Here is a 10,582-nt window from a genome sequence, read left to right on the forward strand (position 1 = left end):
ATTCCCAAAAAACCCCAGATTGCGTGGGCTAAATCTGCACCATTCCCAAAAAATAATCCATATTTTGAGGGATAAACCTCCGCCATTCCCAAAAAAACCCTGACTTTATGGGAGGCATTCCAAAAAAAGGGGGTTTGGGGGACAAACCTCAGCTATTCCCACTGCAATCCGCTTTTAGGGGCGGGCGAAGCTCATCCTTCCCAAAACCAGGGCGGGTTTTGGGGTCACTGCAGGTGGGGACAGCTGGGAATGCAGGGAAAAGGAGCTGGGAATCTCTGGGAATGGCTCCTTGGGAATGGCTCCTTCCCGGTGGGAATGGGGGGATTTTGGGGTCACTGGAGCTGGGAATGCAGGGAAAAGGAGCTGGGAATCTCTGGGAATGGCTCCTTGGGAATGGCTCCTTCCCGGTGGGAATGGGGGGGATTCTGGGATCGCTGGGGATGGGAATGGCTCCTTCCCGGCGGGACTGGGGGATTCTGGGATCGCTGGGGATGGGAATGGCTCCTTCCCGGCGGGAATGGGGGGGATTTTGGGGTCACTGGAGCTGGGAATGCAGGGAAAAGGGGCTGGGAATGGCTCCTTGGGAATGGCTCCTTGGGAATGGCTCCTTCCCGGCAGGAATGGGGGGAATTCTGGGGTCACTGGAGCTGGGAATGCAGGGAAAAGGAGCTGGGAACACTGGGAATGGCTCCTTGGGAATGGCTCCTTCCCGGCGGGAATGGGGGGGGATTTTGGGGTCACTGGAGCTGGGAATGCAGGGAAAAGGGGCTGGGAATGGCTCCTTGGGAATGGCTCCTTGGGAATGGCTCCTTCCCGGCAGGAATGGGGGGAATTCTGGGGTCACTGGAGCTGGGAATGCAGGGAAAAGGAGCTGGGAACACTGGGAATGGCTCCTTGGGAATGGCTCCTTCCCGGCGGGAATGGGGGGGATTTTGGGTCACTGGAGCTGGGAATGCAGGGAAAAGGGGCTGGGAATGGCTCCTTGGGAATGGCTCCTTGGGAATGGCTCCTTCCCGGCAGGAATGGGGGGAATTCTGGGGTCACTGGAGCTGGGAATGCAGGGAAAAGGAGCTGGGAACACTGGGAATGGCTCGTTGGGAATGGCTCCTTCCTGGCGGGAATGGGGGGAATTCTGGGTCACTGGGGATGGGAATGCAGGGAAAAGGAGCTGGGAACACTGGGAATGGCTCCTTGGGAATGGCTCCTTCCCGGCGGGATTGGGGGGCATTCTGGGGTCACTGGAGCTGGGAATGCAGGGAAAAGGAGCTGGGAACACTGGGAATGGCTCGTTGGGAATGGCTCCTTCCTGGCGGGAATGGGGGGAATTCTGGGGTCACTGGAGCTGGGAATGCAGGGAAAAGGAGCTGGAACACTGGGAATGGCTCCTTGGGAATGGCTCCTTCCTGGCGGGAATGGGGGGGATTCTGGGGTCACTGGAGCTGGGAATGCAGGGAAAAGGAGCTGGGAACACTGGGAGTGGCTCGTTGGGAATGGCTCCTTCCTGGCGGGAATGGGGGGGGATTCTGGGGTCACTGGAGATGGGAATGCAGGGAAAAGGGGCTGGGAATGGCTCCTTGGGAATGGCTCCATCCCGGTGGGAATGGGGGGGATTCTGGGAGCGCTGGAGATGGGAATGCAGGGAAAAGGGGCTGGGAACACTGGGAATGGCTCCTTGGGAATGGCTCCTTCCCAGTGGGAATGGGGGGGATTTTGGGGTCGCTGGAGCTGGGAATGGCTCCTTCCCGGCGGGATTGGGGCATTCTGGGATCGCTGGGGATGGGAATGGCTCCTTCCCGCTGGGAATGGGGGGAATTCTGGGGTCACTGGAGCTGGGAATGCAGGGAAAAGGGGCTGGGAATGGCTCCTTGGGAATGGCTCCTTGGGAATGGCTCCTTCCCGGCGGGATTGGGGGGCATTCTGGGGTCACAGGGGGGGTTTCCGGGGGGATTCCGGCGCCGTGGGCGGCCCCGCGGCATTCCCGGCGCGCCCCTGGAATTGCAGCGTGGACAACAGCGAGTACATGCGCAACGGGGACTTCCTGCCCACGCGGCTGCAGGCGCAGCAGGACGCCGTCAACATCGTGTGCCACTCCAAAACCCGCAGCAACCCCGAGAACAACGTGGGGCTCATCACCCTGGCCAAGTACGGCCGGAGCGCCGGGAATGGGGGCATTCCGGGATCGCTGGGGATGGGAATGGCTCCTTCCCGGCGGGAATGGGGGGGATTCTGGGATCGCTGGGGATGGGAATGGCTCCTTCCCGGCGGGAATGGGGGAATTCCGGGATCGCTGGGGATGGGAATGGCTCCTTCCCGCTGGGAATGGGGGCATTCCGGGATCGCTGGGGATGGGAATGGCTCCTTCCTGGTGGGAATGGGGGCATTCCGGGATCGCTGGGGATGGGAATGGCTCCTTCCCGGCGGGAATGGGGGCATTCTGGGATCGCTGGGGATGGGAATGGCTCCTTCCCGGCGGGAATGGGGGCATTCTGGGATCGCTGGGGATGGGAATGGCTCCTTCCCGCTGGGAATGGGGGCATTCTGGGATCGCTGGGGATGGGAATGGCTCCTTCCCGGCGGGAATGGGAGGGATTCTGGGATCGCTGGGGATGGGAATGGCTCCTTCCCGCTGGGAATGGGAGGGATTCTGGGATCGCTGGGGATGGGAATGGCTCCTTCCCGGCGGGAATGGGGGCATTCCGGGATCGCTGGGGATGGGAATGGCTCCTTCCTGGTGGGAATGGGGGCATTCCGGGATCGCTGGGGATGGGAATGGCTCCTTCCCGGCGGGAATGGGGGCATTCTGGGATCGCTGGGGATGGGAATGGCTCCTTCCCGCTGGGAATGGGGGCATTCCGGGATCGCTGGGGATGGGAATGGCTCCTTCCCGGCGGGAATGGGAGGGATTCTGGGATCGCTGGGGATGGGAATGGCTCCTTCCCGCTGGGAATGGGGGCATTCTGGGATCGCTGGGGATGGGAATGGGCTCCTTCCCGGCGGGAATGGGAGGGATTCTGGGATCGCTGGGATGGGAATGGCTCCTTCCCGCTGGGAATGGGAGGGATTCTGGGGTGGATCGCTGGGGATGGGAATGGCTCCCTTCCCGCTGGGAATGGGGGGGATTCTGGGATCGCTGGGGATGGGAATGGCTCCTTCCCGGTGGGAATGGGGGGGATTCTGGGGTCACTGGGGATGGGAATGCAGGGAAAAGGAGCTGGGAATCACTGGGAGTGGCTGCTTGGGAATGGCTCCTTCCAGTGGGATTGGGAGGGATTCTGGGATCGCTGGAGATGGGAATGTAGGGAAAAGGAGCTGGGAATTGTTGGCAAACAGTTGGGAATGGCTCGTTCCCAGTTGGAATGGGAGGGATTCTGGGATCCCTGGAGGTGGGGACAGCTGGGAATGCAGGGAATTCTTGGGAAACTCAGTCCAAAGCAGTTGGGAATGGTTTGTTCCCAACTTTAATGGGAGGGATTTTGGGATCACTGGAGCTGGGAATGCAGGGAAAAGGAGCTGGGAATTGTTGGGAATGGCTCCTTCCTGGCTGGAATGGGAGGGATTCTGGGATCACTGGTCACTGGAGGTGGGGACAGCTGGGAATGCAGGGAAAAGGAACTGGGAATCTCTGGAATGGCTCGTTGGGAACGGCTCCTTCCTGGTGGGAATGGGAGAGATTCTGGGATCACTGGAGCTGGGAATGGCTCCTTCCTGGCTGGAATGGGAGGGATTTTGGGATCACCAGAGCTGGGGACAGCTGGGAATGCAGGGAAAAGGGGCTGGGAATTGCTGGCAAACAGTTGGGAATGGCTCGTTCCCAGTTGGAATTGGACTGGCCTGGAAGCACTGAAGGAGGATTTTTGGGAGCATCTCCTCCCGGATTCCCAAAGGAATTCCTAAAGGAATTGCCCCCCTAACTGCGAAGTGCTCCCAGCCTCAGCGCTGACCCCAAGCTCAGTTCCAGAGGCAATTCCCTCCCAAATTCTTGGAGAGAATTCCCAGGAGTTGCTGTCAGTGGGGAATCCCCTCTGAGATTCCCAGAGGAATTGCCCCCAGGGTGGGGGGATTCCCTCCGGAATTCCCTCCGGAATTCCCGGAGCGCCATGGCGGCCGCTGTCCCGCAGTAACTGCGAGGTGCTGACCACGCTGACCCCGGACACCGGGCGCATCCTGTCCAAGCTCCACACGGTGCAGCCCAAGGGGAAAATCACCTTCGGCACCGGCATCCGCGTGGCTCACGTGAGTCCCTGGGCACCTCAGCCCTGCAATTCCGGCATCCCGGCCTTTTCCCGGCCTTTTCCGGCCCCTTTTCCAGCCCCTTTCCCGGCCTTTTCCGGCCCCTTTTCCAGCCCCTTTTCCGGCCCTTTTCCCGGCCCTTTTCCCGGCCCTTTTCCCGGCCTTTTCCCGGCCCTTTTCCCGGCCCTTTTCCCGCCCTTTCCCGGCCCTTTTCCCGGCCTTTTCCCGGCCCTTTTCCCGGCCCTTTTCCGGCCCCTTTTCCAGCCCCTTTTCCGGCCCTTTTCCCGGCCCTTTTCCCGGCCCTTTTCCGGCCCCTTTCCCGGCCCCTTTCCTGGCCCCTTTTCCGGCCCCTTTTCCAGCCCCTTTTCCGGCCCCTTTTTCCAGCCCCTTTTCCGGCCTTTTCCCGGCCCTTTTCCCGGCCCTTTTCCTGGCCCTTTTCCGTCCCTTTCCCGGCCTTTCCCCGGCCTCTTTCCTGGCCCTTTTCCCGGCCCTTTTCCCGGCCCCTTTCCCGGCCCCTTTCCCGGCCCTTTTCCCGGCCTCTTCCTGGCCCTTTCCCGGCCCTTTCCCGGCCCCTTTCCCGGCCCCTTTCCCAGCCCCTTTCCCGGCCCTTTCCCGGCCCTTTTCCCGGCCCTTTTCCCGGCCCTTCTCTCGGCCCTTTTCCCGGCCTTTTCCCGGCCCTTTTCCCGGCCCTTTTCCCAGCCCTTCTCCGGCCTTTTCCCGGCCCTTTCCCTCCCTTTTCCCGAGGGCAGCGGCATGGGCACAGGAAATCGGCTCTTCCCGGGTTTTCAGCCAGAGGAAATTTGGGGTTTCCCTGGGGTTTTTTTCCTGCTTGAAGTGGTGGGGAAGTTTTTAAGGCTCAGCATAAATCCATGGAAATCCGACTGAAATCCATGGGAATCTCACGTGAATCCCAGGAATTCCAAACTGAATGCATGGAAATCCAGTCTGAGCCTTAGGAAATCCCATGTAAATCCATGGAAATCCAACATAAATCTATGGAAATCGTACATAAACCTTAGGAAATCCCACCTAAATCCATGGAAATCCCACCTAAATCTATGGAAATCCCACATAAACCTTAGGAAATCCAACATAAATCCATGGAAATCCAGTCTGAGCCTTAGGAAATCCCACCTAAATCCATGGAAATCCAGTCTGAGCCTTAGGAAATTCCACCTAAATCCATGGAAATCCCACATAAACCTTAGGAAATCCAACCTAAATCCATGGAAGTTTCACACGAATCCATGGAAATCCAATCAAAATCTTTGGAAACCTACCTTAAATTTGCATAAATCCATGGAAATCTACTCTGAATCCATGGAAGTTTCACACGAATCCCAGGATATTTCACATGGATCCATGGAAATCCAATGGAAATCTATGGAAATCCATGGAAATCCAATGGGAATCCAATGGAAATCCAAGGAAATCCAATGGGAATCCATAGAAATCCAATGGAAATCTATGGAAATCCATGGAAATCCAATGGGAATCCATGGAAATCCAATGGGAATCCTGGGCAGTTCAGTCTAAAGCTCAGCAAATCCCCCCTGAATCCACGGAGATGCCGCATGAATCCGTGGAAATTTGAGTTCAGCCCCATCCAAGCGTCCCCCGGGGAGCCGATCCCGGGATGGGGGGGTGGGGGGATCCCCGTTTTCCCGGGAATGGCCCCGGGTGCCGGGATCGATGCCGGGATGCTCCCGCAGCTGGCGCTGAAGCACCGGCAGGGCAAGAACCACAAGATGAGGATCATCGCCTTCGTGGGCAGCCCCGTGCACGACAGCGACAAGGACGTGAGTGCCAAGGGGCAGGGATTCGGGACACGGGATCGGCTCCGGGAGCAGCCGGGATTGGCTCCCGGAAAATCCGGGATCGGTTCTGGGATCATCCCAGGATCAGCCTGGGATTGGCTCCCGGAAAATCCGGGATCGGTTCTGGGATCATCCCAGGATCAGCCTGGGATTGGCTCCCGGAAAATCCGGGATCGGTTCTGGGATCATCCCAGGATCAGCCTGGGATTGGCTCCCGGAAAATCCGGGATCGGTTCTGGGATCATCCCAGGATCAGCCTGGGATCGGTTCTGGGATCATCCCAGGATTGGCTCCCAGAAAATCCGGGATCAGTTCTGGGAGCAACCCCAGGATCAGCCTGGGATTGATTCTGGGATCAGCCCCGGGGTCGGTTCTGGGGTCAGCCCAAGATTGGCTCCCAGAAAATCCGGGATCAGTTCTGGGATCAGCCCAGGATCAGTTCTGGGATCGGTTGTGGGATCAGCCCGGGATCGGGTGGGTCACAGGGGTGGATCCCTGGGATGGATCCTCAGCATGAATCCCTTGTTTGGACCCTTGACATGGATCTCTGGGATGGATCCCTGGGGTGGATCCCTTGGAGCTGGGCAGCCGATGCGGGGCCAAATCCCGAGTTTCCGTCGGATCCGGGCGCTGGGACAGATCCCAGATGCCGCCGATCCCAGGGAATCTCCCCATTCCCAGCTGGTGAAGTTGGCCAAGCGCCTGAAGAAGGAGAAGGTCAACGTGGACATCATCAACTTCGGGGAGGAGGTGAGAATCCCGGGATCCCCCAGTTCCAGGGAGGAATTCTGGGGCCTTTCCCACGCCTCCCCCGTCCCCGTGTGGGAGCTGGAGAATCCTGACCCGTTTTTTGGGATCCCTGATTTCCTGCTGGGAACGTGTTGAGTCCTTGGGGGTTGGGCCTGATGATCCCGGAGGCCTTTCCCGAGGTTCCAATCCCACAGCCCCCGAATCCTTCGGCTCCTCAATTCCCAGCGACGTCCGGCCCGGCCAACCCCAATTCCAGCCTTTCCCTGTATCCCAACCCCTTCCCATCCCCGATTCCCGCTGGGAATGTGTTCGGTGCCTCCGCTTGGCCTCGATGGCTGCGTTGGGCGCTCTTGGAGCCCTTTTCCAGCATCGCAATCCCACAGACCCCAAACCCCTGGGCCCCTCCGGCACCGTCTGGCGGCTCCGGGCCCCCCGGTCATTCCCACATCCCGGTTTTTCCCAGGAAGCCAACACGGAGAAGCTGACGGCGTTCATCACGGCACTCAACGGGAAGGACGGCAGCGGCTCCCACCTGGTGACGGTGCCGCCGGGGCCCAGCCTGGCCGACGCCCTCATCAGCTCCCCCATCCTGGCGGGCGAGGGCGGTGCCATGCTGGGCCTGGGCGCCTCCGACTTCGAGTTCGGCGTGGATCCCAGTGCTGATCCCGAGCTGGCACTGGTGAGGATCCCGGAGTTCCCGGGAATTGGGGATTGGCAGCGCCGGAATCCCATAAAAACCCGGATCCCTTGGTTCCCCCATTGCAAACTCCACGGCCGGGCTGGGCCTGGGCGGCTCCGACTGCGGGGTCGGGGTGGATCCCAGTGCTGATCCCGAGCTGGCATTGGTGAGGATCCCGAAGTTTGAGGATCCCAAAATCGGAAAATCCCCGAGTCTGAGAGTCCCGAAAGCAGCGATGGGGGAATTTCCAGTGTCAGGATATCACAAATCCCTAAATCCCTTGAGGCCTCCAGCACCGACCCCCACGGGCTCCCCGAGCCCTCTGAGCCCTCATTCCCAACCATTCCCTGAATCCCAAACCCTTCCCATCCTGGTGGGAACGCGCCGGGTCCTCGATGGTTGCGTTCGATGGTCTTGGAGACCTTTTCCAACGTCAGAATTCCATGAAACCCCAGACCTCCCGCTCCTCTGAGTCCCGTGGGTGCACGGATTCCCAGCAGATCCCTCGCTCCCAGCTCTCCCCGTATCCCAAATCCGGGTCTCCGGGGTTTTCCAGGCGCTCCGGGTGTCCATGGAGGAGCAGCGGCAGCGGCAGGAGGAGGAGGCCCGGAGGGCGGCGGCCGCGTCGGCGGCGGAGGCCGGGATTGCTGCGGCCGGGGGGGACGGTGAGGCTGGGATTGGGATTGGGACTGGGATTGGGATGGGAATGAGGAGATGGGGAGCTGGGATTGAGCTGGGAATGAGGGGGAATAAAAAGGAGGGTGGGTTTGGGTTGGATAGTTGGGATAAATCCTTCCCTGTGAGGGTGGGGAGGCCCTGGCCCGGCTCATTCCATGGATTCCCCGTCCCTGGGAGCGTCCAGTTCCAGCCTGGAGCCACCTGGGACAGGGGAATGTCCCTGCTCGAGGTCCCTTCCCACCTGCAGCATTCCAGAATTCCATGAACAAAGCAGGCAGGGAGTTCCTCAGGGAATTCTCTGGGAGTTCCTCAGGGTGAATCCAGGAGAATCCCAAAGGATCCACCCCGAGCCCCCCCCCCCCCCCCCGGTTCCCACCGGGAGCCCGTTCCCGGCCGTGCCCGTTCCCGGCCGCTCAAGGCTCCGGATTCCCGCAGAGTCGGACGACGCCCTGCTCAAGATGACCATCGGGCAGCCGGACTTCGGCCGCGCGGGGCTGCCGGACCTGAGCTCCATGACGGAGGAGGAGCAGATCGCCTACGCCATGCAGATGTCCCTGCAGGGCGCCGGTGGGTGCCGGGACAGCGCCGGGACAGCCCCGGGAGGCGCCGCCCGCGGGGCCCCAGGGTGCATTTCCCACGGGTTTTGGGGCGGGATTTGGTGTTTTCCAGAGTTTGCCCAGGCGGAGGCGGCCGAGGTGGACAGCGGCACGGCCATGGACACGTCCGAGCCCGCCAAGGTGGGGCTGGGGGGACAATTCCCGGCTCACTCCAGAATGTTCCGGCCCCATCCCGTCCTGTCCTGTCCACGGGGTGGGACTTCAATGATCCTTAAGGTCCCTTCCATCCCAAACTGTTCCAGGATTCCAGGGATTGGTTCAAATGGGATATTTGGGATAAATCCTTCCCTGTGGGAGCCTGGCCTGGGTTATCCCATGGATTCCCCATCCCTGAGAGTGCCCCCAATTCCAGCCTGGTTCCAGCCTGGGATGGTGGGAGCTGTCCCTGCCCATGGATCTTTGGGGTCCTTTCCATCCCAAACCGTTCCAGGATTCCCTGGGCTGGTTTGTTTGGGATTTTAGGGATAAATCCTGGACCCTGGCCCAGGTGATTCCATGGATTCCCCATCCCTGGAAGTGTCCCGGGCCAGGTTGGAGCCACCTGGGACAGGGGGAATGTCCCTGTCTTGGGATGGGATCTGATGTCCCTTCCATCCCAAACCGTTCCAGGATTCCGTGTCCTGGTTTAATGGGATTTTCAGGACAAATCCTCAAGGTTATCCCGTGGATTCCCCATCCCTGGGAGCGCCCAAGCCCCGCCGGGATCCCCGGGCACAGCGGGAATGGCGCTGCCACGATCCCGCTCGTCCCTGAGCTCCGCCCGCCCCATTCCCCGCTCCCCTCCTCCCTCCGGATCCCTCCGGATCCCTCCGGATCCCTCCGGATCCCAGCTCATCCCGAATTCCCGGGGCTTTTCCCGCAGGAGGAGGACGACTACGACGTGATGCAGGACCCGGAGTTCCTGCAGAGCGTCCTGGAGAACCTTCCCGGGGTGGATCCCAACAACGAGGCCATCCGGAACGCCATGGGCTCCCTGGCCTCGCAGGCGGCCAAGGACAGCAAGGACAAGAAGGACGAGGAGAAGAAATGAGCCCCGGGCTCCCGGGAATGCCGCGGGAAAGGCGGGAATTGCGGCAATTAAAGGAATTGCTTGGGAATTGCTGTGCCGGGCGTTCCTGGGGGGCGCTGGGATGGGGGCACTGGGAGAACTGGGACTGGGAATGTCCCTGGACTGGGGAAACTGGGCCCCTGGAATTCCCTGTATTGGGGAAACTGGGCCTCTGGGTTCTCATGTACTGGTGTTACTGGTCTGGAACACCCCCCCCCCCCCCCAATACTGGTGTTACTGGTTTGGGACCCTCCCCTGTACTGGTGTCACTGGTGTCACTGGTCTGGGACCCCCCCCCCCCCCATGTCATTGGTGTCACTGGTCTGGGACCCCCCCCCATACTGGTGTCATTGGTGTCACTGGTCTGGGACCCCCCCCATACTGATGTCACTGGTGTCACTGGTGTCACTGGTCTGGGACCCCCCCCCCATACTGGTGTCATTGGTGTCACTGGTCTGGGACCCCCCCCATACTGATGTCACTGGTGTCACTGGTGTCACTGTTCTGGGACCCCCCCCATACTGATGTCACTGGTGTCACTGGTGTCACTGGTCTGGGACCCCCCCCCATACTGGTGTCACTGGTGTCACTGGTGTCACTGTTCTGGGACCCCCCCCCATACTGATGTCACTGGTGTCACTGGTGTCACTGGTCTGGGACCCCCCCCATACTGGTGTCACTGGTGCCCCGCCCCCTGCAGCAGCTCCCGGCATCCCCCGCGGGCTGTTTACAGTCAGACCGACAGGCGGGGCTTGGCTGTTGA

General features: G+C 60.6%; 1 protein-coding gene across 1 annotated transcript in view; it reads left to right on the forward strand.

The window, feature by feature from the left end:
- Positions 1-9,868, forward strand: part of LOC125318069 (putative PIP5K1A and PSMD4-like protein) — a 39,049-nt gene extending 29,181 nt beyond the window's left edge. Inside the window, 9 exon segments of the mRNA XM_048288429.1 lie at positions 1,930-2,142; positions 4,119-4,233; positions 5,943-6,029; positions 6,729-6,797; positions 7,261-7,476; positions 8,033-8,141; positions 8,590-8,721; positions 8,824-8,891; positions 9,634-9,868. Coding sequence (XP_048144386.1) covers positions 1,930-2,142; positions 4,119-4,233; positions 5,943-6,029; positions 6,729-6,797; positions 7,261-7,476; positions 8,033-8,141; positions 8,590-8,721; positions 8,824-8,891; positions 9,634-9,801 — 1,177 coding nt within the window. The 3' untranslated portion in view covers positions 9,802-9,868.
- The last annotated feature ends 714 nt before the right edge of the window (positions 9,869-10,582 follow it).

The sequence above is a fragment of the Corvus hawaiiensis genome, chromosome 29 (genome assembly GCF_020740725.1).
Source record: "Corvus hawaiiensis isolate bCorHaw1 chromosome 29, bCorHaw1.pri.cur, whole genome shotgun sequence".
Taxonomy (NCBI): domain Eukaryota; kingdom Metazoa; phylum Chordata; class Aves; order Passeriformes; family Corvidae; genus Corvus; species Corvus hawaiiensis.